Source organism: Rhincodon typus, chromosome 31 (assembly GCF_021869965.1).
Source record: "Rhincodon typus isolate 14 chromosome 31, sRhiTyp1.1, whole genome shotgun sequence".
NCBI classification, from domain to species: Eukaryota; Metazoa; Chordata; class Chondrichthyes; order Orectolobiformes; family Rhincodontidae; genus Rhincodon; species Rhincodon typus.
Genome location: NC_063362.1, coordinates 2,071,768 through 2,097,729, shown reverse-complemented (window position 1 = coordinate 2,097,729; position 25,962 = coordinate 2,071,768). Strand labels below are relative to the sequence as shown.

Here is a 25,962-nt window from a genome sequence, read left to right as displayed (position 1 = left end):
GACATGCATTAGCCTGGAAATCAGTGCCCATACTGAAGAGGATGTGCCCTTGTCTCCAATAATTTTAAAAAATACATGAAAAAGCTGTACCTTGTTTCCGAGATGCAAATAGGTTATTTTTTTCCGAAAATGGTGTGTGGTTTTATAACAACTGCTGAAATTCCACCCAGGAAAACGAATGTTAATCTTTGCGTAGCATCAAGCTTTTTTAACTGATTAAATATTCCCCGAGTTTTCCAAAAAGAATTAATATTTTAAAAGCCTGATATTTTAGCTAATGCAGATATTTTGCTGTAATATTTATAAAAAAGGAGCAGACAGCCAATGCATCAGACTTCCTGGTTTTTCAGAAGAAGGGTCCAGACCAGAAACATCAGCTTTTCTGCTCCTCTAATGCTGCCTGGCCTGCTGTGTTCCTCAGCTCCACACTGGGTTATCGCCGACTCCAGCATCGGCAGTTCCTGCTATCTCTGACTTCCTGTTTGAAGAGAATACCTCCACGTGATTGGCTGCATGTGGTGTTTGATGACATCATTGTTGGCAGATAACTGGAGATAACACAATGTTGGAGCTTGAGGAACACAGTAGGCCAGGCAGCAGAGGAGCAGGAAAGCTGATGTTTCGGGTCAGGACTCTTCTTCAGGTTTAAATGATCAGGAAAGCAGAAATCCAGACCATTGGATTTTTGTGGATAGGTTTCATTGAGATCGTTGGAGAATGGTAAAATTTGGCTCAATAAAAATTTTCTTCAGCCCCCTTCCCCACAACTAGCAATCTAACATTTCAGCAGAGACCTTACCCTTTCTAAGGAAGATCAGGTTTTTAGGGCCACATTCTTGTATTTAACTGGAGGTTATTGCACCATCACTCATCATCTCTGTACAGTAAGGTATGGGCCAGAAAAACTAAAACTTCAATAATCTTTGGGATTTTAATGCTCTTTCACTTACTCTTTTTTTAAAAAAGTTTGCTCATAGGATGTGGGTATCACATTTATTACCCAACCCCAATTGGCCAAAGGCCAGTTAAGAGTCATATACATTGCTGTGGGTGTGGAGTCACATGTAGGCCAGACCAGGTAAGGATGGCAAATTTCCCACCTTAAGAAGGACATTAGAGAACTGGATGGGATTTTACATGATCACCATTAGACCAGCTTTATATTCCAGTTTTTTTTTTAAACATTGAATTCAACTTTCAGCATGTGCCAGGGTTGGGTTGAACCGAGGTTCCCACAGCATTAATCAGTGACATTGTCACAACAATAGGATGGGGATGGTGCAAGGGTCACGGAGGACAGGGACAGAAGTGGGAAAATGCGCTGTGGTTCTTTTGGGTGGGAGAGAGGGGGAAGATTGTGTGGATCGTGGGTGGGGTAAGATGGTGTGTGGGACATGGAGGAGGGGAGAGGGAGAGAGAGTTGTGGAGAGAGGGAAGAGGTGATCGTGTGGGGGTCATGGCTGATGATGTATGGTTGTGGGGGAAGGGAGGCGAGATGGTGTGCGGGTTGAGGATGTGCAGTGTGAAACCTCCACTGATACAATAACTTTAACATTTAAAAAGAACCAAATCTATTCCAAAAGTACTTTATACTCCCAGATACCCCCCAGACATCTAGCACCAGCTCTTTAATGAAAGGGCACAGGTATTCACGCCCACACACCCCCGCGCACGTGAACACTGCCCCCAGCCAGTGACATTAATGCAACAGCTGATGACAACATCACTGACTCGTGTATCTCAGCATCAGACTCGTGTGTTGCTGCACACCTCCAAAACACATCTGTATACTGAGAGACAACAAACAGTCCATGGGAACAGGAATAGGCCATTCAGCCCCTCGAGTCTAATCCACCATTCAGTGAGATCATGGCTGATGTGTGGCCCAACTCCATATTGCTGCCCTTGGCCCATATCCCCCAACATGCTGTTTAACAAAAAAAGTAATCTCAGACTTAAAATTAACTGATCCAGCATCCAATGCCATCTGTGGAAGAGACTTCCAAACCTCTACCACCCTCATTGTGTGGAGGTGTTTCCTAATATCTCTCCTGAACAGTCTGGCCCTAATTCTATCTCCTAGTTCTAGAATCCCCAACAATATCAACAGAAGTTCCGTTATACTGTGCAGACGTCCCAAATGGATGGATCACGTTATGGAACGAGACCAAATAACACAAACAGCTCAGTCCCTATATAAGAGTTCAGCACACATCATAGTTCGTCTGACTTGGCTACATTCACCTAGCCTAGAATCTAAACAAAACCACTCACAGCTCGTGATCTGAGATTTAAGATTTATGTCTCCTATTACTCTGTACTGGATGTTCAGTCCTTTCCTGTATGGGTCAACAGTTAATTAAATGCATGTACACAAATCCCTCCAAAAGAATGGAGTAGGGTAATACATCAGCCCTGATCTACATCTTGACATTAATTTCACTGCAATTGACAGCTGCATTCTCACACAGTACAGTTCAAAGAACAGAGAGATTCACTCAGCTCCACAAAATGGGCACAGGACCTAAAGGAATTGCTCATTAACCTTATCATTAATGATTGAAAACTGAGCAAAGTGGGGAGGGGAGGGTTGGTGGTGTGGTTTCACACAGTAACCAGATAGCTAACTTTACTGATCCAGGAAGTTAATTCAATGCCTTAAGTCTTTTGTCAAACCTGACACATGATGAATGACCAAAATTATTTGTTTTAAAAACAGCAAACATTTGAGAAACTTACCATTCCTACCATTTGTAGCTGAATAAGGAGCTCCTTTGTCAGACTGTCTGGCTGGCTGCAATACTATCTATCTCTCCTCATTATCCCCCAACTAGAATTAATTGCCTCTTTGCAGGGTTTTCCTGCCAGATTAACCCCATTAACACCAGCCTCACATATTACCGATACCCTCTTGGTTTACAGGAAGTTTCCCTGGGATTGAGAGCACATCGTGTGAGCAAATGCAATATTTAACAGGCTCTTTGAAAGCTGGCTGCCCTGGGGGACTGAACACTTCCTGGGACACTTCCTGTACCTGATGCTCAGAAATAGCCTATTATGTGCGGAGCTGACCCCACCCCCACTGTCACCATCCCCCAGCCATCCACCACATCTTTCAGAGTGTGTGCTCATTCAGTTTATGCATTATTTACAGAGATAACATTTTAAAACCTCTTCAAGCAGAAGTCACTCTTGGTTTGTAGCACCCTGTGGTTCAGCTTTGAGAACCAACTCACTCTCAGTCTCAGTCTCCCTGGCAGTGCAGGTAGCAGAACAGACACTGCTGCTATCCAAACAAGACCTGAAGCTCAGAAAAAAACTCTCCATAATCTGGCCCACATCTCATACTTTTGGCTTAGAGATAGTAATGATGCTGGAGTCAGAGATAATACAGTGTGGAGCTGGAGGAACACAGCAGGCCAGGCAGCATCAGGAGCAGGAAAGCTGACGTTTCAAGTCGGGAGAGATAGTAGGAACTGCAGATGCTGGAGAATCTGAGATAACAAGGTGTAGAGCTGGATGAACACAGCAGGCCAAGCAGCATCATTCAGAAAATTTCTGAAAGCGGCTCTGGGCCTGAAACGTCAGCCTTCCTGCTCCTCTGATGCTGCCTGGCCTGCTGTGTTCAAATGCTCCACACTGTTATCTCTGACTCCTGGCTGCTGTCATCACGAGACAAAGAAAGGAAAGGAAAGGACTGGCTTTTCATAACCTCAGGATATTGCAAACCACTTATCAGCCAATGAGCTACTTTTTAAAATATGTAGTCACTGTTGAAGTGTAGGGAAAGAAAACTGCTTTGTGCACAGCAAGCCCCCACACAAACAGGAGAGGTAGGAATAGGTAGAGATGATAGGAGCCTCAATAAAAAAAAAAGGAACTGCAGATACTTTAAATGTGGAACAAAAACAGACATTACTAGAGAAACTCAGCAGCTCTGACAGCATCTGGAGAGAGGAGAAGGAGGAGGAGGAGAGAGAGAGCGAGCGAGCGAGCGAGCGAGGAGAGACAAAGAGAAGACAGAGAGAAGAGTCAGCATGGCGCTGATGCTGGGTGACCTTCTGTAACTGAATGGCTGCATGTAACCCCACCCTGCACTCCCCCCTCCACCTCTGCTTCCAGGGCAGTGCCACCCAAGGGGCACAACACTGCCCCCACGCCCATGTCTTCTCAACAGGTTCAGTCAAGTGTCCAGGCACCTGCTCACCAACGGTCAATTCTTCAGTTCAATGAGTAGGTTCACAGTTTGACCAAATAAAACTATTAAAGCACACTCCCCACCATAATGTGCCCAATTGTTTCAGCCTTGCTGCTGGGGTACCAGCTCACAATACAACACAAAGCCAAATGCACCAGCAACAGCTTGAGGGGAATCTGGCTTCAAGCAGTTCTAACCAACATCGACCCAGAGGAATGGAAACCAGCTCTTTCCACTTTCCAATTAGGAATAAAATTGCTCTTGTGCATTGAACACAAGAGAAAATGCTGCCATTAGTTCGAGAGGATTGAGTTAAATAATTATCTTTTGTATCTTTAAGCAGCACCTCCCTCCCTTTCAAGGGATCATTCAGTAACCCAGGCTCCAGACCGCTAATCCCTCTTTACATATCCCCGAGACAGGCATTGTCTGCTTCACTCTTCATGTAGCCCAGGATTAAAGCACAGAGCTTTGGCCCAAGCTGTCTGATAGAAAAGGATTGCTACCTTATTGGTAGCAGTAATGGCTGTTCAACGCTGAACTTCCAGCAACAAATCTAACAAGGTCAGAGACGGGGGAGATTTACCTTTGAAGGACACAATTAGAATCAGGCAGAGAATCAAAGCTGCCTCACACTATAATCCTCCAACCATCTGGAGGTCAGAAACATAATTTACTGAATGTTACAAAGCTAACATTCAATGTTCAAAGCATCAACTGGAAGCCAAATTATTTTTGATTCAGTAATGAAATCTCAACAAGTAACTCTAAAAGCAGAACCTCACAATGTTCTCAGCTTTGGATCTGAAGGTTAGTCCCACCACCAGGAGGGAGTCAACTTCATGAGAAGATCCTGCAGAGGTCAGAGTTGATCAATCCTTTGCCTAGTGTTCAACTGAGCTACCGAAACACAGCACTCCCAGGTGTGAGACAACAAGGTGCAGGGCTGGATGAACACAGCAGGCCAAGCAGCATCCCAGGTTTGATCCATGTTAAAGGTGCTATTTAAACGTAAGATTGTTGTGACCACCCTCTAGATAAAGAAGAATACAGAAGAACCGGGGTGGCACGGTGGCAGTGGTTAGCATTGCTGCCTCACAGCGCCAGGGACCCAGGTTTGATTCCACCCTCGGGCAACTGTCCATGTGGAGTTTGCACGTTCTCCCTGTGTCTGCATGGGTTTCCTCTGGGTGCTCCAGTTTCCTCCCACAGTCCAAAGATTTGCAGGCTAGGTGGCTTGGCCATGCTAAATTGCCTGTAGTGTTCAGGGGGTTATAGGGGGATGGGTGGGATGCTGTGAGGGTCAGTGTGGACTTGTTGGGCCAAAAGGGCCTGTTTCCACACTGTATGGATTCTAACTTTCTCTACAAATCTTACATTTGTGTCTGCTTGTTACTGATCTTGTTTTGATGCAGTTTCCATTATTCTAGCCTTTTATAATCTTGCCACTCTCCTCTGGGTCACTTCATAATCATTTTAGTTCTAGTTAAATAAACAAGAAGTTCCTCTTCATCCTGACTATGTCTAAGATTCCACGTCTTATTGATTCATATCCTTTTTATAAAGAGCTGTCCAAAACCATTGACAGTTCTCCAGAATGAGGTTCTGAAACAGGCTTGTCAAATTTCTCAAGTGAGTAGTTCAGGAAGGCAGCTCCATACCTTCTCTGGGGCAGTGAAAGCTGGCTCGGCCAGAACAGCCCACATCCCAGGAGTCAATTGAAAAGCAAGTCAAAGGGAGGCTCCTGTCTAACAACACTGACCTGCTCTCATTGGGTCAGACCTGGTGTTCAGAAGCCTCATTAGTAACAGGAGATCAATTGAACATCCCCATCGGATCATGAAAATTACCCAACGCTGACTATCCTGGAGGGAGGTTCTTGTAGACTCTTCCTTGAATTTCCAGATGGCCCAGATATGGCTCCATTCTGTCGCACTGCTGATGCTGACATTACCACCAGGTCTGTGAAGACACATCACAACCCAATCGAAAGCTGATGCTTCTAATGCTTCCAGATTGGGCAATCACTTCCTCTCCAAAATCAGTGCTCATGAACCAACATTTGGACCGAAGGGTCTGTTTCTGTTCTGTATAACTATGACGCTATACAATATTTAAAAGACATCTGGATGGGTATATGAATAGGAAGGGTTTAAGAGGGATATGGGCCTAATGCTGGCAAATGGGACGAGGTCAGATTAAGATATCATCGGCCTGGATGAGTTGGACTGAAGGGTCTGTTTCCACGCTGTATGACTAATACAGCCCTGACACAATGACAGGCAGTACCTACTGCACAGGATCAGACAAAACAGAGGGAGATTGGAAAAAAGTTACTTATTCTAAAGACAAAGGAAAGGCATCTCATGGTGAGTGATCTTTCTGCTTCTTGCTGGCTGACAATGGGGTTTTGCTGGGGATGGCACCATTGCTCAAGTCCCTCTCTGTAAGGAGACTGAGACAACGAGGAACGAATAACAGGTGTCAGAGTGAAAACTGAGCCAAATCCTGTCCTCAGCCAACATGGACATTGATGCAATTGGAATGCTTTTAGATTTAATTCCTCAGTGTTTCCAATATTACAACCTTACCAACAATATTTACAAACTTTCTTTTATAGACTAGTGAGTACATCAAACATGGAACAGTACAACAATGGAATGGGCTATATACAAAATGAGTTTTATAAACTGAAAGAACTGTGGATGCTGTAAATCAGGAATAAAAACAAAGTTGCTGGAAAAGCTCAGCAGGTCTGGCAGCACCTGTGAAGGAGAAAACAGTTAACATTTCGGGTCCAGTGACCCTTCCTCAGAACGTTAATGAGCGTTAATGTTTTTTAGGCTAAAGATGACTTACTGCACAGGTGAGCAAGAAGAAAGTGCTGCATTTATATTGTACCTGCTGTGATATCAGGTCATCTTAAAATAACTTTACCGCCAATACAGTACTTTCAACATTCTCCATACATGCACCACCCTCTGCATGAAAAAGTAATCCATTTTAAAATCGGTCCCCTCTCACCTTAAACCTATGCCCCCTAGTTTTGCATTCCCTATCCTGGGGAAAAGGCCTTGGCTATTCACGCCATCCATGCCCCTCATGATTTTATAAACCTCTACAAGGTCATCCCTCAGCCTTCAACACTCCAGGGAAAATAGCCCCAGCCTATTCAGCCTCTCCCTATAGCTCAAACCTCCAAACCTGGCAACATCCTTGTAAATCTTTTCTGAAGCCTTTCAAGTTTAACAACATCTTTCCTATAGCAGGGAGACCAGAAGTGAATGCAGTATTCAAAAAGTGGCCGAACCAATGTGCTGTACAGCCGCAACATGACCTCCCAACTCCTGTACTTAATGCACTGACCAATTAAGGCAAGTGTACCAAGCACCTTGGAGACAGTGGCACTTTGGGGCCTATGAGGATTTTTGAAGTATAGTCACTGTTGTAATTAGAGGCTTTGATATCTGGAACATTTCCTTGTACTGAAATGTTGAAATAATAAATATTCTGAAGAAAAAAAAATTGAGATTCAATAGAGGACCAGGATTTGGAGAAACATCTATTGTACAATTCAAAATAGTGGATCTTGGAATGGGTTTTATTGTCTCAGTGGTATTACTCATTTCGAGCAACACCTTTGTGTTTGTGGATGAGAAGAAAGTTGTAGTTCACCCACCTCATTCATGGTCTGTCCCACTCAATGTTTTGTACCTATCTGGGCCTCAGAGCCTGCAGTTAGGAGGCCATCACTTGTGCCAGGGTGATTTGCTGAAATGCCAGAGAAATGTGAAAATTCAAGTACATCAGCCTGTCAGTACTAGGCTTTATCATCAGCAAATGTCAAGTTGAATTTATACATCAATGTAGAAAAGTGAGATTCTTTAAAGCAGAGGTATCCAACAAAATTTGACACCAAATCCCATAAAGGGCTTTTACAACAGTTGATTAAAAGCATGGTCAAAGAAACAGGTTTTCAGATACATTTTGAAGGAGGATAGAAGGTTGGACAGGAGAGACTTCTACAAAGGAGAATTCAATTAAAAGTGCAGCCTTGGGTAGTGTTATACAGAGAGACCTAGGGGTTCAGGTACATAATTCTTTGAAGCTTGCATCACATATAGACAGGATGGTTAAGGAGGCATTTAGCACACTTGCCTTCATTGCTCAGACCTTGGAGTATAGGAGTTGGGACATTATGTTGAGGTTGTACAAGACGTTGGTGAGGCCTCTTCTGGAATACTGTGTGCAGTTCTGGTCTCCCTATTGTTAAGCTGGAGAGAGCACAGAACAGATTTGCCAAGATGTTGCCGGAAATGAAGAGTTTGAGTTATAAAGAAAGGCTGAATAGGCTGGGACTTTTCCCATTGGAGCATCGGAGGTTGAGGGGTGACTTTATAGAGGTTTATGCAATCATCAGGCTATTGATAAGGTGAATGGCAGCTGTCTTTTCCCAAGGTGGGGGATTTCAATACTAGAGGGCATATTTTTAAAGGTGAGAGGAGAAAGATTTAAAAAGGGACCTGAGGGGCAACTTTTTAGACAGAGAATGGCTCACGTGGAATGAACTTCCAGAGGAAGTGGTGGATGTGGATACATTTACAACATTTAAAAGACATTTGGATAAGTACATGAAGAGGAAAGGTTTGGAGGGAAATGGGCCAAGTGCAGGCAGGTGGGACTAGTTTCGTTTTGGATTATAGTCGACATGGACCGGTTGGGCCGAAGGGTCTGTTTCTGTGCCATGTGACTGACTACAATCGGCGCTGACCCCCACCGGCAGCGCGGCGCTCCCTCAGCACTGCATCAGATTGTTAACGTGGGCTGTTTTCAGTTCACTGTTGAAACCCACAACCTTCTGCCTCCAAGGTGAGCATACTGCTCATTGATGCAAGACTGGTACCTGATTAGTAACCACAATAATGGATTAAGGAACACAGTGCTTAGTGATCCAGCACCAGTGATAAGTTCGGTGTAGGGATGGGTTATTGGGGTAGGCACTGTACAATGGAATGGTTCTCTTCAATTCACCTTCAGCACTTCCCAACATTTGTAATTAAATCCCAATACACAGTCTTCTCACACTTTGATTAAAAAACACGGCATGAGAATATTGTTTCATGAACAACTGCTATTGCCCTGCACCAAATCCTCTTCATTCTGGTTTCCAAGATCTTTTCATCATTATTGTATTTTCAAAATTACTTTAAGGAGGAACTAATTAAGTACATATCCCTTGGCTGCCAAAACACACACACACAAAAAAAAAAATCAATCCAACTCTTGTCAAGAATGTGTTTCTTCAAATTGGTCCGTTTCAGTGCATTGTCTGGACCATGTTGAATTTAAATACACGATACCCCAGTAATTAAAGCACAAAAACAGACCATTCAGCCCAACTAATCTATTCTAGTGTTGGTGCTCCTCATGGACCTCCTATTACCCCCTTTTATCTCAGTGGTCCTGTGTATGTGTTTCATTCCCCATTGGCAACACCTTTGCAATAACCCAGCCTTCTTGGAGTTTGTATGACAGGGTCGATTTGTTAATAGCAGACAGTTAGAGTGTTGTTATTACAGGATCTACAGAGAGTGTGACACCATGGTAAAGTCACTTCAATAGTAACCCAGAGGCCCAGGTTAATTCGATGGACAGGGGTTCAAATTCTGTCACGGCCGTTGGGGGAATTTAAATTCAAATTAAATCAATCTAGAATTGAAAGCTAGCTGTCTGTGATGGTCACCATGACAACAATCATCAATTGTTGTAGAAACCCATCCAGCTCACTAATGTCCTTGAAGGAAGGAAATCTGTCGTCATCTTAGCAGGTCTGGGCCTACACATGACTCTAGGAACCGGAGCTAAACTGCTTCCTGAAATGCCTGAGCAGGGGCACTCTGTTCAAGGGCAATAAGGGCAGGCAATAAATAATGGTGCGGCCAGTGAGGCCCACATTCCATGAACCAATTAGAAAGTCGAGAAAAGCTGTGTTTGGGGCAACGTGCAGCAGTTTGGATGTTGTATAGATCTTTCAACTCTGTGCTGCCCCTCCTTTCATAACAATACACCTCAACCTTCACCACCAGAACGTTGGCCCTACTTCACTCCCAGCGTCAGGCGCCTCTGCTACTCCTGCAGCTGGTCATCCTTCAATTCTGCTGAGATTTCCAAATTAAGAGGGGAGCAGCTAACACAGCAGGAGCTTTGGGAAGCCTACACCCTTTGAATTCCTGGAGGGTTATGGGGCTGGGTAGGTTATAGAATTAGCAAGAGAAGGATTTGAACATAAATTTTAAAATTCTAATCTTAAGGCCATACTGAATGGGAAGCTATTGGAGATCAAGTTGAATGGCAGAGGAGGGGCTGAATGGCCTACTCCTGTTCCTATTTTTTTTAGGGGCGGCCAAGGATTTGGGTCAATTTGGACGACTTCCACTTTCAGCCTCTATAGGTCAGGGAGCCAGGCAAGAGAGCAATGTGATTGGTCCATGTGGAAGGGTCAGGAGTACAATGGAGGATGTCAGCAGCACACAACAAGGGAGAATGGAAATGCTGTACAGGGAGCGGACAGTATTCCTGGTAGGGAGGACGTGTACTTAGATACTCGCTCAGGGCCCAGGAGAAGAGCAAAGTCATGAACGCACAGGGCTCAGGTCAGGCAGGTCTACAGGGAAATGGGTTTTTGGTGTTCCACAGACACCACTTCACTTCTGATGTGAGGTACTACCCGGGAGAATGTCAGATTTAGGAGGGAGCAGCTGTACCTCAGCAATCCCGGGTTAGATTTAAACAGAGCCTGGGACCAGGAGCAAGAACGAGGTGCTGGGACAAGCTCCACTTTTGTTGCTGGTTCCAACAGGGAAGCTATATCCCAGCTTGTGTTTGCAACAAGTGGACAGCCCTGTCATTGAATTGTGTGGAGGGTGGGGGGAAGGAGGGAGGGAGGGAGGGGGGGTTGTTATACGGGGCAGCGTGTTGCTGACAATTTCCAGTAATCTGTACCAGCGAGTCTCGAGAGTCACAATCCAGCTTGATTCTCTTTTCCCAGCACTCAGGGTTAACAGGGATAAATATAAAGTCTGGCCAACTGTGTCATGCCTGCTGTTGGACCCAGGGTTCAGGAGGCTACAGCTGGCCTGGTTTTAAATGGAGCATCAGGACATTGCTGCCTTTGTTGTTTTTGTGGTTCCAGCTGCCTGTAACTTCACACAGATCTGCTCTCCAGGAATAAAGCAGCAAGCCGCTGCCTTGGATCAGTCTGTGACACACTGAACACACCATTCCCCAGCGTATTAAACACTCCAGTCAGCAAACAAAGACACTCGGGCTCATTTCTAAGTACAAATATTATCTTCCCACATTCGGCAAGTTAAGAAAACCTTCTCTGAGGAATGGAGATATTTAAGGCAGTATCAGGTAGTCTGGACTTGTAGCATGTCAGTAAATACACAGGTCCTCCCATAACATGACACACAAGGCAGGCACTGGTGTACTGGTAATGTCATTGCATTCGCTAACCAGTCAAAAGGACTCCATGTTAACCATTTCTCTCTCTCCACAGATGCTGCCTAACCTGCTGAGTTTCTCCAGCAATTTCTGTTTGTGTTTGTTTCAGATCTTCAGCACTCATAGCTCTTTGTTTTCTATTATTAACCCAGGCTAATGTTCAGGAGATTTCGGTTCGAATCCCATCACGGTAAATGTTGAAACTTGAATTCAATAAAAATCTGGAGGTAAAAGCTAATTGCAACCTCTGTCAATTGTTATACATGTCCAACTGATTCACTTAGGGAAGGAAATCTACCATCCTTACTTAGTCTGACCTATATGTGACTCCAGACCCACAGCAATGCGGTTGACTCTTAACTGCCCTCTGGGTAATTAAGGATGGACAATAAATGCTGGACTAGCCAGTGACAATTTTCTCCCCCCCCAGTGACACCCACATTCTGTGAACAAAGTAAAAAAAAACTCATTTCGGAGTCTGAAGGTTCTTAAATCCCATTGGAGGGCCTGCTGCACTGTTGGAGCTGCTCTCTTTTAGAGATGGCTTTAAAACAAAGCCACTTCTATCCTTTTTAAACAGACAAAGAAGATCCTCCCACAATATTTCAAAGGCTTGGGAGCCTCTCCACGGTCTACTCCTACCCCCCACCCCCCCAACCACCCAATATTTCTCAATCAACATCTTTTCAACGTGGATGAGGCATTACATGTTGGAAGCAAATGTAAAGAGCTCACATATAAAACTTGGGTAAGACTCTAAACGGCATGAAGGGATAAAGAAATCAGGAGGTAGAAATACACAAAAAACACAAAGTTGCTACCTCAGTTGACGAGGCCATAACAAAAATAAAGTATGAGTTGATACTCGAGAGATTATTTCATAACGAATAGGCAAGGAAGCAAAAGTAAGCAAAATATTATTATGTTTTGCATCGAAACATGGCTGGACCTCAGTGCAGGTACATAGTTCTTTGAAGTTTGCGTCACAGGTAGACAGGGTGGTTAAGAAGGTGGTTAGCACGCTTGCCTTCATTGCTCAGATCTTTGAATACAGGAGCTGAGACGCCATGTTGAAATTGTGTAGGACATTGATGAGTGAGGCTTGTTCTGGAATACTGTGTACAGTTCTGGTCACTCCGTTATAGGGAGGATATCATTAAATTGGAGGGGGCTCAGGAAAGATTTACCAGGATGTTGCTGGGAATGGAGGGTGTGAGTTATGAGGAGATGTTGGGTAGGCTGGGACTTTTTTTCCACTGGAGTCTAGGAGGTTAAGAGTGACCTTGAGGTTTATTAAATCACAAGAGGTATAGATAAGGTGAATGACAAGGGTCTTTGCCCTACGGGACATATTTTTAAGTGAGAAGAAAGGACATGAGGGGCAACTTTTTATTTTAAAATGGAAAGTGGTTCATGTGTTGATTGAACTGCCAGAGGAAGTGGTAGATGCAGGTATAGGTACACAACGTTTAAGACATTTGGATAAGTTCATGATTAGGAAAAGTTTGGAGGGATATGGTCACGTGTAGGCAGGTGGGAATAATTTAGTTTGGGAACATGGTTGGCACGGACTGGTTGGACCGAAGGGTCTGTTTCCATTTTCCATGACTCTGGTGTACAGCAAAGATGCAAACTTTTTAAAAAGCATATAATGGTGCTGGAGAGGACGCAGAGATGATTTACAAGGACAGTACTGGAAACGTGTGGCTTTACGCATCAAGAAAACATTGCCAGGCTGTGTTAGTTCTCCCCTGGAAAAAGGCAGCTGAGGGGGGACTAAATTGACATCTGTCTCAAAATCCTTCATCACGCAAGAGTGCAGAGAGAATCTTTCCTCCAGGGACTAGAGGCTGTTAACATGAGTTCATCACCAAGAAATTCAGCCAGGAGTTCAAGAAAACAGTCTTCACCCAGAGAGGGGGGAGAAATTTGAACCCAATCCTACAGAGAGACGTCAAAGTGAAGAGTATTGATGCATTTAAGGGGAAGCAAGACAAGCAAATGATAGAGGAGGGAACTGAAGGTTACATGGAGGACGACGAGGTGTGTAATAGAAATGACAGCAGAAATTGGTTGGGCCAAAAAAGGCCGATTTCCTTGTTAACCAGTAAAACGGATTTACCTGGACATGATCACTTTGTTGTCTGTGTGGGAGCTTGCTGTGTACAAATTGGCTGCTATGTTTCCTGCATTACAACACCAACTTCAAATCAAAATTACTTAATTGGCTGCAAAGTATTTTGGGAAGTCTCCAGGTCAAGATGGGAGCCAACAAATTACAAATCTGTCTTTATTATTACAATTTATAATGAAACACACATCTTCACTAACTTAGAATGGAGCACGAGGAAGTTTACATCATGGCTCACAGAAATTTTTGATGATTTCATGTGAAATTAGATGGCAATTTCAGACGTATATATCACAACAGTTTGCTGCAACAGATCATGGGGGGCCTATCATCTACATTGCAACAATATTCTCATACAGTAGCCACAAATAATATTACTTGTGAACGTGCAACAATAACAACCGAGTCTGTTGCAAGATGTTGTATCTTTCTATACGATCCTGTGCATCCTCTTGAATTGTGCAGAGGGAAGACTGTTATAATTCATGTACATCAATGGACCATAATTCCTCTTTTCTGCCAAAACTCCCACTGAACTGCAGCTGCTAATCAGCAACATTGGATTTTTAAATCATAGAATCCCTACAGTGTGGAAACTGGCCTTTCGGCCCAACAAGCCCACACCAAACCTCAGAGCATCCCACCCAGATCCGTCCTTTGTAACCCACCTAATCTACACATCCCTGAACACTACAGGCAATTTAGCATGGCCAATCCACCTAATCCTGCACAACTTTTGTGACTGTGGGAGGAAACCAGAGCACCCAGAGGAAACCCACACAGACACAGGGAGAATGGGCAAACTGCACCAGGCAGTTGCCCGAGGGTGGAATCGAACCTGGGTCCCTGGCGCTGTGAGGCAGCAGTCCTAATCACTGTGCCACTGATATCACTGCATATTTCGGGATTTTATTTGAAGGCCACTAAATTGCAGAAGAAACAATTCCCCACAGATTGTTCGCAGCATCAGTACGGCTCCAAGTATTTGCCTTTGCTCATGGGAATGAGAAAGTTAAGATTTGTCTCCCGTCACTCGATTTAGAAACTGTACACCCAGCAACAGTTAACCAACTGTGTACGGTCCTTCCAGTTTTGCTGTCAGTCTGTTAAGATTGTACCAGACTCATATCCATGACACTTATTTTACAGAATCAATATGATGCAGGTGATGGCCATTTGGTATATTAATGTCTGCACTAGCTCTCTGAATATTTGAACTTACTGCCATCTCCAGCCTTTCCCCTGTAGCCCTGCACATTGGTTGTTATTTCAGTGGAAACATGTCTCATTTGAACCTGCCTCCACCACATTCCCAGGCAGTGCATTCCAGTCACTAAGAGGTTTTTCTCATTTTGCTCCTTTGCCAAGCACTTTAAAACCATGTCCTCTGGTTCTCGACCCTTTTATGAATGGGAACAGTTTCTTCCCATCCACTTTGCCAAGACTCATGATTTTGAAAACCAATTGTCAAAGCTCCCCTCAGCCTCTCTCCAAGAGAAACAAACAAACAGTCTCAGTCTCTCTAATCTTTCATTTTGCAAGCTTTCTGTAACGGATTTACATCCTTTCTATAGCATGGTGCCTAGAATGAACAATACTCTAGCTGAGATCTAACTGGTATTTTTTATAGGTTCATCGTAACCTCCCTGACTGTCATCCCAATCATCACTGCAGCAAAGCAGCCTGGGATGTTCAAGTGCACCAAAGGCTACATAAATGCAGACAGTTGTTGTTTGAAGGCAATAACCTCACCTGTGGTAATGAGAGCGTGTGTGGTCACAGGGGTTGCTGTGGGGGTCACACTGACTGCTCTGGTGTCAGTGCTGGAAGAGCTGACTATTTCACTTTTCTTTCCACTTTCGGCCATGTTTTCAGGCTGGCCTCCTTTGGTAGCAGCCATAGGAGCTTGTCCTGAAGTTTTAGGCTGGGAGGTAGTTGAAGCTTGCTGAACAGACGGAGTAGCTTTCAGAGCGACGCTTTGAAGTTGTGGCTGGACTGTTGCTGCTGTATTCTGTTGACTTCTTATTGCTAAATTTTGCACCTGCAAAAAAGGGGGATTCATTTGAAAGTGAGACTGTTTAGGCAGCGCATCTACAGAATTTCACAGAAACCAAAACAACTTTGCAATTAATTCCACTTGGAAAACGAAAGGTTCAATTTTAAAAAACGCAAGAAAATGCTGAGTAAATTCAAAGCTGTTGCCAAACCACGTGCCAAATGATTGCAGTAATAACCACAAGGTTTCTCTAATTCAAGAGATTGAGACTGCACTTCACATGCAGGTCCTATTTTGACAACTGGCTGTGAACCCCACAGTGTGGGATCTGGCAGGAGTTGCTGATTTTTGTTTCGCGACACAGTGCTGAGATTATTGACAGGAACATTATCATCAGCAACTGGACACTGAGATTGGACAGTCTGGGCAGTTCTGAGGAAGGGTCACTTGACCTGAAACGTTAACTCTGATTTTTCTCCGCAGATGCTGCCAAACCTACTGAGCTTTACCAGCAACGCTGGTTTTTGGACACACTGGGGTTGTTTTTATTAGAACAGTAGAGATTGAGGGGGAGAATTGAGAGATTTAAAATTATGAGGGGCATAGACTGGGTAGAGAGGAAGGAAATTTTCCCCTTGATGAGGGTAGGGATGGATGACCAGGAGGCATACATTTAAGGTAAGGAGAAGGTTTAGGAGGAGGAGATGTGAGGGACTCACTGCCTGTAAGGTTGGTAGAGGTAGAAACCCTCATGACATTTAAATATTTAGATGTGCACTTGCAATACCAAGGCTTGGGCCACGTGATGGATAATGGGATTAGAAGAACGAGGTGGTTGTTTTTAAACTGGTGCAGACAGCCGAAGAGCTTTATTCGATGTCGCAGACCTCTACAGCTGACCAGCTGGGAAAGACACAGAGGGTTAGGAAGCACAGGAGGCAACCAACTCGGAAATCTGTGGAGATTTCAGTTCTGTTAAAGAACAGGGCCAACTTCACCATGATATTTCCCAGTGCAGACCTGGAACAGAGTCTCTCTGATCTCAAACACAAGATCCATTTGGGCTGCTGCTCTGAGGGAATAAATTGAGACACTGAGCACACATGCCCTCTGAGCAGTTATAGAAACCCAGTTACATTCAGAGTGTGTCTGGGAGTTCCAGTCAATGCTGTGTAGCCCTTGGTTTGCCATCCCCATGGAGCTGCTCCTTTATGTAGCAGTAAAACCCGCGGGTTAGCAGGCTGCTTCTTTACATTCTCTTTTTCCCCCCCCACAGAGTGGGGGGAAACTGTGCAATTCCCTCCTACAGGCAGGGATCAAACTGGCTCACTTTAAACAGAACCTCTCCCAGCTGCTGGAGAAACCCGAGGGATAAAGGAATAGAAGGATATACTGATAGTGAGGGATCACAGTGCAAGGAGGCTGGAGTGAAGCATTAACACCAGCATGGATCAGATGGGCTGAATGGCGTGTTGCTGTGCTCGAAGAGAATTCCTGTTGCTCTCCAATCACCCTGTTTACCTGCTGGACAAGGCAAGTAACCCCTGTGACCTCCCACAGGGTCAGAGAGGGAGGTCACAGGCCTCTCAGTATTACAGCTGCATTCACCTTCACTCCCAGTGTCTGAAACATTGCAGCAGTGCCCAGGGATTAACCCAGAGTCAGGCAGCGGGGCCCAGCTCTCCATGAAACAAGATGCAGGTCTGGGCTGGTGAGCCAATCGTCATCTTTGTGCCATGGCAATGCAGAAGGAACAATGTCTGGGGAATATGCTGTTGTGTGGGGTCAGGTTTCTTTAAAAGCATGTTACTGTTGCAACTGTACATACAGTACCTTCCAGGAGGCCATTTGGCCCATCATTCCTGTGCCGGTGATTAGGGCCTTTTATTCAAACCCCGTAACTTTTAATTTTCTGTGGCTAAATACTCTTAAGTGTTTAACGAAAAAAAAAACACTTTCAGCTTTATTCTTGATTCTTGTACATGTTAATCCAGAACCTCTGATCCTTTGTTGCTGAATACTGGAAGCAATATTTTCACTATTTATCAAATTGCTCCACCATGGTGGGGGGGGGGGGTGGTTGTGCCTTTGGCTGCTGAGGGAATTCTCTCCGTAAACCTCACCGGTTCTCGACCCATTCTCCCTCTCAGACACTCGACATTTATTTCTTTGTCGGAGCTTTTGGCCAGTATGTGGTTACTTTCACAGCGTCAGAGTTAGGAAAGGGACTGAGAGCAGCTGAGGCCCTCATTCTCGATCGCTCACAAGGCATGGCCACTCCACAATGAACACTTATTGAGGTCAAGTGAAGTCACATTTAAACCATACAGTCAAAGAATTTAATGTGGGGCCCCATCGTGTTGAGTGATCTCTGACAGAGGAGTCCAGGAATCCCAATGGACACATTTAAGCAGCTGAGTCTGATATTGTCCAGACCTTGATCCCATACCTCTGTTCTTCTTCAATCTAGGAGTCACGACACCTTTTCCACCCACTCGAGGGGGCAACAGGGCCTCAGTTTTAATGGCTCATTTGACTGAGCCGAGGGTCAGCTTGGGAAAGCTCCCTCGAGTGTAACTTATTTTCCACAGGGGTGAGAGGACTCCTCACCGAGTCTGGGCCCATAGCCAAATTATAACAGTGACTCGAGGGGACAGGCAAATACAACAGTTACAGTGCTGCCCATATCTCATATCCCCTTCAGGGCAATGGTTATCCAATCTGAGAGAAAGTCAACCTAGTCACATTTCTAACGGGTTAAAGGACAGAGGTTCGGGGCAGACTTTCTGCCAACAACTCTCCTTAAGAACATTTAGCTCACCAATTCCGATTTCAAAAGTACCGAGCGAGAGTTTTGTAAACTGACCTGTGGAGCAGCTGATTGTTGGTTCGCAGGAGAGATGGTGACCTCAGGTTGGACAGCAGCGACTGTGGCAGTGGGTGTGAAAATGAGCTGGGGGGACAAAGGAACAGCACGTCCTAGGGTCCTAGCTACTTGCACAAGGTTACTTTGCTGTGCCTGAAAATTACATGAAATGTGTTGCCTTTTACCTTACCAAAAGGTGCCTTGGGCAGAAAAGAACAGAGTTCGTCAGATGCTAATACACAGTCTTAACTAGAAAACAACAAGCCACGCAGCAAGCTGAACCGGAGGGGAGGTGGATGCTACCTGAAGGGAAGAAACCCTATTTGCTCCCGAAAGCTGATTTCATATTCACAGGGCTGCCTGGTTTTTAAATGGAAACCAAGAAACATTGCTGTGTTTAGTGAGGCACCTTTGCAATATATCCCACTTTGAGTACCAGCTACTGGCCCTCACCCAAGCACTGGCCAACTGCTTAACTGTGGGGTGCATCATTGCTCAGCCTGACCAGGAACATAGTGTCTGTGTGTATCTGGGTGGGTGTGGGGTGTGTGCGAGTAGGTCTGTGTCTGGGGTAGGTATGTGCATGTAAGGTCTGTATCTGGGGGTTTGCGTGTGTGCATGTGTCTGTGTCTTGTTGGGACGGTGGGGGGGTCTGTGTCTGGGTGAGCGCATGTGTCTGTGTCTTGTTGGGACGGGGGCGGGGTGGGTCGGTGTCTGGAAAATGTGCATGCACTACAGCAGATGTCCACATGTGTGGGTACACTCAGGGAAGGTTGGTGTCTGTCTGGAGGGGGTGAAGGGGTGTGAGTAAGCCTCTCACACAATTTAAGCAGTTGCAAAGTGAATTGGAAATAAAAAAGAAGTTATTTTGTTTTCCCAGCTCCAATAATGCACATTTGCTATTGACTATTCATTCCTGCTAGTATGTTTCTCCCCAAAATAAGAGCAGGGAAGATATTGGCATTAACCTTATAAAAAAAGAGGTTTCGTCCACCTCCCTCAGTGCAAACTATAAAAAGCAACACAAACACAAAAATCCATCAGAAGGGTGTGATCAGACAGTTGGCTGGAGTAGACAGAGCAGGATTCCAGCAACAGATTAGAACAGGGACTACTAAAGCATTGAAGGTTGCAGGCTGCCAGGGACTGGCACTGCCAACTGCTCCTTTAAATCCTGCTGATTCTGGCTGGTACCCAAGCCACGTCTGAGGAAGGACAGATGGTACAAAACATGAAGAAATCTAAATAAAACCACCCAGATATTTACAGGCTATTTTAATTTTCACCAATAGGTGCAAGTCTCATTAGTTTTTTTGTACAAGGTTTAGATTTGGAGCTGGAGGTGGTGTTGCCAGATGATTAAATTTACTTATTCTACAGCAGCAGTAACTCTGCTTTCTCCCCTTTAATAACTTCATGGCAATTTTCAAAGCTACTCTGAGGGAGTGGCTCATGTTGTTCTGAAGGGTTCTCTCTCTGGGATGTAGGTTCATACTGTGGCTGCTGTGTCTGACCCAAAGATGAATTTTTGATTATATACCCAAGGCCATCATGGAGACCATCTACTTTCACCTTTGGAATATCCCCTGGCCCTACTCTGGCCTCAGCTCATTTGTTACTAAAAATCCTTATCTACTCCTTTTTTTGTGTTTTTTCCAGACACTCCTCAAAAATTATACATTCAAACTTCAGGCCATCCAAGCCGCTACTCCCCATTCCCCAACTTGCACCCAATTCCTTTATTTGTCCCTGGGATGCAGTTATCCCTGGCAAGGCCAGAATTCGTTGCCCATCCCTAATTGCCCTTGAACTGAGTGGCTTACTCAACCATTTCAAAGGGCAGTTAACAAATCAACCACATTGCTATAGGTCTGGAGTCACATGTAGGCCAGACTGGGTAAAGATAACAGATATCCCTCCCTAAAAAAAAGACATTGGTGAACCAGATGGGTTTTTACAACACACAACAATAGCTGTCATGGTCACCAGAGACAAGCTTTCAATTCCAGATAGATTAATTCAATTTAAAATTTTGCTAGTTGCTATAGTCTGGGTTTCTGGATTACTAATGCAGTGACACTGTTACCCTCCAACTGTATCCTGTCCTTGTCCTCACTGACTTGCACCCAACTAAGGTATAACTCGATTTTAAAATTTCCATCCTTGTTTTCAAATCCTCTATGGCTTCACTCTTACTGCTCTCTGGAACCTCCTCCCTCTACTTCACTATCTCCTGAAAAGGAACTGGCACTCACCGAGATAACCCTCCTGTGCCCTGGGACATTTTATTACATGGAAAAAGTGCTACAATACCATTGTCACTGTAGTTCTTCTACAGTACAAAGCACACAATCTGAGGCAGCAAGTATTTGTGGCTGTTGGAGTAACACTGGAGTGAGCATCTCTCTCCCCCACTCTCCCTCACTCCATCCCCAAACACGCACAACAGGAGAAGAGAGACCCAGGGGACGCTAGAAAACCCAGAATGATCTTTCACTTTCCTTCTCCTGGGGTACAGAGGGGTATTTCACCAATATCAGCTCCCTTGGCTCTCCTTACTGTTTGTGTGTATCTCACTCCGCGTTTGTGTATCTTGCTCACTGTGCGTGTCTGTGTGTGATAGTGTCGCTCTCTGACTTTTTGTGTGACTCTCCCTCTCCCTCGGTCTGTGAGGGAGTGTGTGTTCCTCTCTTTCTCACCCCTCTTCTCTCTCTCTGTCCCCGTGTAGATGAGGGAGGAGTTGGGGATGGATGCTCATGTTGTTCCACTTCTGCCCAGTTTGCGGCAGAGATAAAAACTGAGGCTAGTATTTCTAGTCAAAACTTTCTGATGGAGCATAGGATGCCCCGATTGGCTGCAGCGTACAGCTTATGGAAAGGACAATGCACAAGGTTTCCCAGTCCAGCTCCTTCCGGCTCTGTGGGTGGAAGTACAGATTGGAACAGAAGGGATTACCTCTGGCACTGCCTCAAACAGACATACTGCTTGTATTGGAGGTACCAAAGGATGACTCTCATATTCCAGTTGATCATAGAAGGAGGAGAGAAAACAGAGGAAAGAATTTTTCTAGATCATATTTTCCTTTTGTTAGTAATAGCCCAATTAGCAGCAGGAGCTGGTGTCCTGAGGGGAATCAGCAGTTTCCAAGACCAGACACTCGAACCCAGCCCCAGTGCAATGATGTCACAGGCAGCAGAAAAAAACCAAAGAGCAAGCCATGCAGGTTACTGAACCACCATCAGGAGGATACTCCTCCAACTGCTCAATCCAAACACAGTCACTGCTTTAACACAGACACACTCTCTGACTCTAACAGATTACAGAGTGACCTGCACCGTATCTATATTATCTCAGTATGTGACAGCTTTCTATCAACCAACTCTGAGAAGCTGGAAAGGAGTTTGGAGAGAACTCTATGTCGAGTGGCTGGGTTAGTACATAAGGAGTGGCCTCAGGGCCGGAGCCTCTCTGTAGGGAGTGCATCTTTACAGAGTGAACAACGGCTCACCCGCAATTTCCCAGACGAGCGCTCCTGGTGTGGACTGCACTCCTGTTCCTGCCTATCCAGGGGGTTGGGGAATGTGGAGAGTAAACCCCAGGGTCTGATAATGGACACTCTCCCCTTCTGTCTCTAAGTGATTTTCCAGCTTTGGGTCACCATAGTGATGGCGGGCATTTCCGTGACTGTGACCAAGCAGCTGAATGTGAGGGAGACACCAGCAGCTTCTCCGGGTCTGATGCCTCACTCAGTCAGCGCCATTTCTAACCACTGGCTTTGGGCTCGGTGTGGGCTTCCAGGACCCAGTACATTTACCCAGTGTTTCCTGAACCATACTGACCAGGAAAATCCCAGATTCCGATCCCAGTCCATGCCCTCAGCTGCCCGAGTGACCAGGCTGCCTCTCCAACAAACCCCCATGCTCCTACCTTAGGGAGGGGGGATTAAACCAGCCTCCACCCTAGGTCAGGTGAGTGAGGAGCCCAGCTGGAAATAGGTGTGTGGGTGGATGATAGAGTGGGGCAATCTCACATCCCAAAACCAGGACAAGGCTCACAACCAAAATGTCAACTTCACATGGAACTGTACCCAATGCACAAACCAACATCCTCAGGATCAGAGTGAGGGAGGGTCAGAGTTTTAGCAAGTAGACACTGAACTGGGCACTTGCTTATCACTGGTTTTGGACAGTCATTGTGCATTAGTTTGGAATGGGATGGTGCTCCCGAGAGCACCTTGTTATAATTGGCTACTGCCTACTATATATAAATTTCCCTGACAGTTTTGTTAACTGGACTAAGTAAATGAGCAAATTACCATATTAACTAACAAATGTGCTTTCAAAATATTACCGAATATTACAGTTGGAAAAGGCAGGAATTGTTTTGGGGACAGATTACTCAGATGATCCCAAATGAAGTTGTAGCTTAAATTAGGTTTTGTAACTATTCACAGACTCACTTCCCCGCTCACCCTTTAAAATGTCCCGTCAGAATTAATATTGAGAACGCACGACTGGAAACAGAAATGCTCAAACGGGAATATAATTGGGAAGAATATTAATTGACTTCCTACAGAAACGACTGTAAAAGGATCAAAGGTTATAGATAACGTTTGAATTATATGTTGCCAAGTTAATCTTCAAAGAGAATGGTCTGGGGTCAGTGAGCTAGTGATTAATCACCACTTATCCTGCAAACACATGGGCCACGCATAAAGACGATGTATGTTTGACATTATATTATAAATACAACACTTCTTAAAGTACGCACCAGGTTGCTGCTTACCATCTGAGCCCGAAGGTACATTTGTGCCTGGCTGGCAGTTAATGTGGGACTGTTAGAGTTCCCCAGTAAGACAGCCTGCTGAGCAATCCCGGTGGCAGCTGCAGAGTTAACACTTTGAGCACGGCTGATCAACTGAGCAGCAGCAGGGGATGTCGCGAGGTTAATCTAAATCAAAGAAACACAAAGCCTTTCCATTAACATTTTAATGGGAAACAGAACTCAAAATCGCAGGGCTTTAGGAACGCCACTTCCAATGCAAATTCAAACTTCCATTCTTGGAGACAATAAGGACTGCAGATGCTGGAAACCAGGGCCTATACGGGGGAGGCTGGAAAAGCACAGCAGGTCAGGCAGCATCTGAGGAGCAGGGAAGTCAAGGTTTTGGGCCAGTCGTGATAAAGGGTTTCAGCCCAAAACAGCAACTTACTTGCTTTTCGAATGCTGTCTGACCTGCTGTGATTTTCCAGCCTCAAACCTACAGACTCAAAACTTCCATTCACCCTTTCTCAGCTCCTGTCTCAAACTCTTGTTTGCAAACAGTTTGCATTTCCCAGAATGAGTTCTCCCATCAGTAACTTCATCGGAAAGTCAGGAGGAATGCTGTAGAAGGCTCTTTCGGTGATTTGTCTAGAATTTCTACTAAGCAGCTGGGTCAGAGGATCAGGTCAGTTAGATGCTGTGTGCTATGAACCAACATTGTCCTTTAAGTGTGAAACTGAAGGCATGAACAGAACAGAGAAGGAGCAGGCCATTCAGCCCTTAGAGCAGGCTCTGTTATTCAATGAGGCAATGGCTAATCCTCTTCTTTACCACCATTTCCCTGCACGATCCCCCATGTCCCTTGATGTTTTTCATTTGGGGAAATCTATCAATTCCTGTCCTGATTATGCCTAGTGACTGAGCCTCCTCAGCGTCTGGGGTAGACAATTCCAGAGATTCACTCCAAGGAGTGAAGGAATCCTCATTTCAGTCCTTAATGGCCTGACCCCTCATTGAAAGGCTGTGGCCAATGGTCACAGATCACCATCTGCACCCGCACCGCCCAGGGGAGCACTCTTCCTGCATCCACCTTGTACCAATGTGGTGTGTTTGACTGGGGTCACCGCTCATTCTTCTAAACTCTACAGAATATCAACCCACTCTATTTAATCCTTCCATTCCCAGAAATTACTTTGGTGAACCTTCAGCTGCACTCCCTCTATAGCCAGTGTAGTTTTCCATACATAGAGACCAAAACGACAATATTCCTGGCACAGTCACACCAAGGCACTACATAATTGCAGCAAGACAGCATTGCTCCTATTCACAAATCCTCTTGCAATAAAGGCTAAAATATAGCTTGCTGCCTAAATTGTCTGCTGTACGGTACATTGTCAGTGGCTCGAATAAGAACACCCAAGACCCCTGAGAAATTCAACATCTCCCAGCTTCTCACCCTTTAGGAAATGCTCTGTAATTCTGTTTTCCCACCAAAGTGTCTAACCTCTCATTTCTCCGCACTGCATTGTATTTCATCTGCCACGTTTACACCCACTCACTTAGCCTCTACAAATCCCCTTGAAACATCTTTGCATCCTCCTCACAACTCCCACTTCCACCTAGTTTTGCATCATCCGCAACCTGAAACTTAATCCCCAAGTTAAAATCATTGAAATAACTCCAGATTTTGGACTGAAGTTGAATGGTAGGAGAGTTGGAGAATTCTGCAAAGTCAAAGTCAAAGTCATTTGCAAGAAAAAAAAAACACCTCAAGTCAGGAGCCATTAACTGACCGTTACCTTTTTAGGAGAGCTCATGGAAATATTTCATGAAAGAAGTTTGGTGACAAGGAGGCCAAGTCAGGAATATTCACTGACCTTATCTCCTGAGAGGTTAGGCTCCAATTCTATTGTATGGAATAGGCTTCTCCAGGTCTTTACAACAAGCACTGCCCCTGAATGTGCGGAGATAGGGGGCTGGCCAGTGTTTGATGGACAGAGGGAGAATGTGAAATAGGATGTCACCTGTTCTGCAAAGCTCAGGCATCAAACAAGTTGAGGGATGTTTGTGAAAAGATGTAACTATTGCATAACAAGGACAACTTGTGTTTATATTGCACCCTGAATGTAATCAAGTTTTCCAGGGCTCTTCACAGTAGCTTTATACAAATAAAACTTGGCATCTGGCCACACAAGGATATGTGAGGTCAGATAATTAAAAACTTGGCCAAAAGAGAAAGGTTTCTTGGAGTGTTTCAAAGGAGGGAAGTCAGGTGGTGAGCTGGAACAGTGTAGAGAGGAGCAACTGAGGACACAGCCTCCAATGATGGAGCAATTAGAATCAGGGATTGACAGAGGCAAGATTGGCAGAGTGCGAACATTGGAGGTCATAGAGCTGGAGGAGCGAGGAGTTTAATTTAGATAAATGTGAGGTGTTACATTTTGGTAAGGCAAATCAGGGTAGGACTTATACACTCGATGGTAGGGTCCTGGGGAGCGTTG

General features: G+C 44.9%; 1 protein-coding gene across 6 annotated transcripts in view; it reads right to left on the bottom strand.

The window, feature by feature from the left end:
• Positions 1-25,962, bottom strand: part of LOC109919684 (polyhomeotic-like protein 2) — a 248,175-nt gene that overhangs the window by 50,517 nt on the left and 171,696 nt on the right. For 3 of the 6 annotated variants that reach the window (XM_048614915.1, XM_048614916.1, XM_048614918.1), the window contains exons 5-7: positions 23,468-23,647; positions 18,698-18,850; positions 15,588-15,876 (exon numbers count right to left, since the gene is read on the bottom strand). In XM_048614915.1, the coding sequence (XP_048470872.1) occupies positions 15,588-15,876; positions 18,698-18,850; positions 23,468-23,647 (622 nt within the window). The remainder of the gene's footprint in view (positions 1-15,587; positions 15,877-18,697; positions 18,851-23,467; positions 23,648-25,962) is intronic. The other 3 variants (XM_048614919.1, XM_048614917.1, XM_048614920.1) reach the window with 3 other exon arrangements.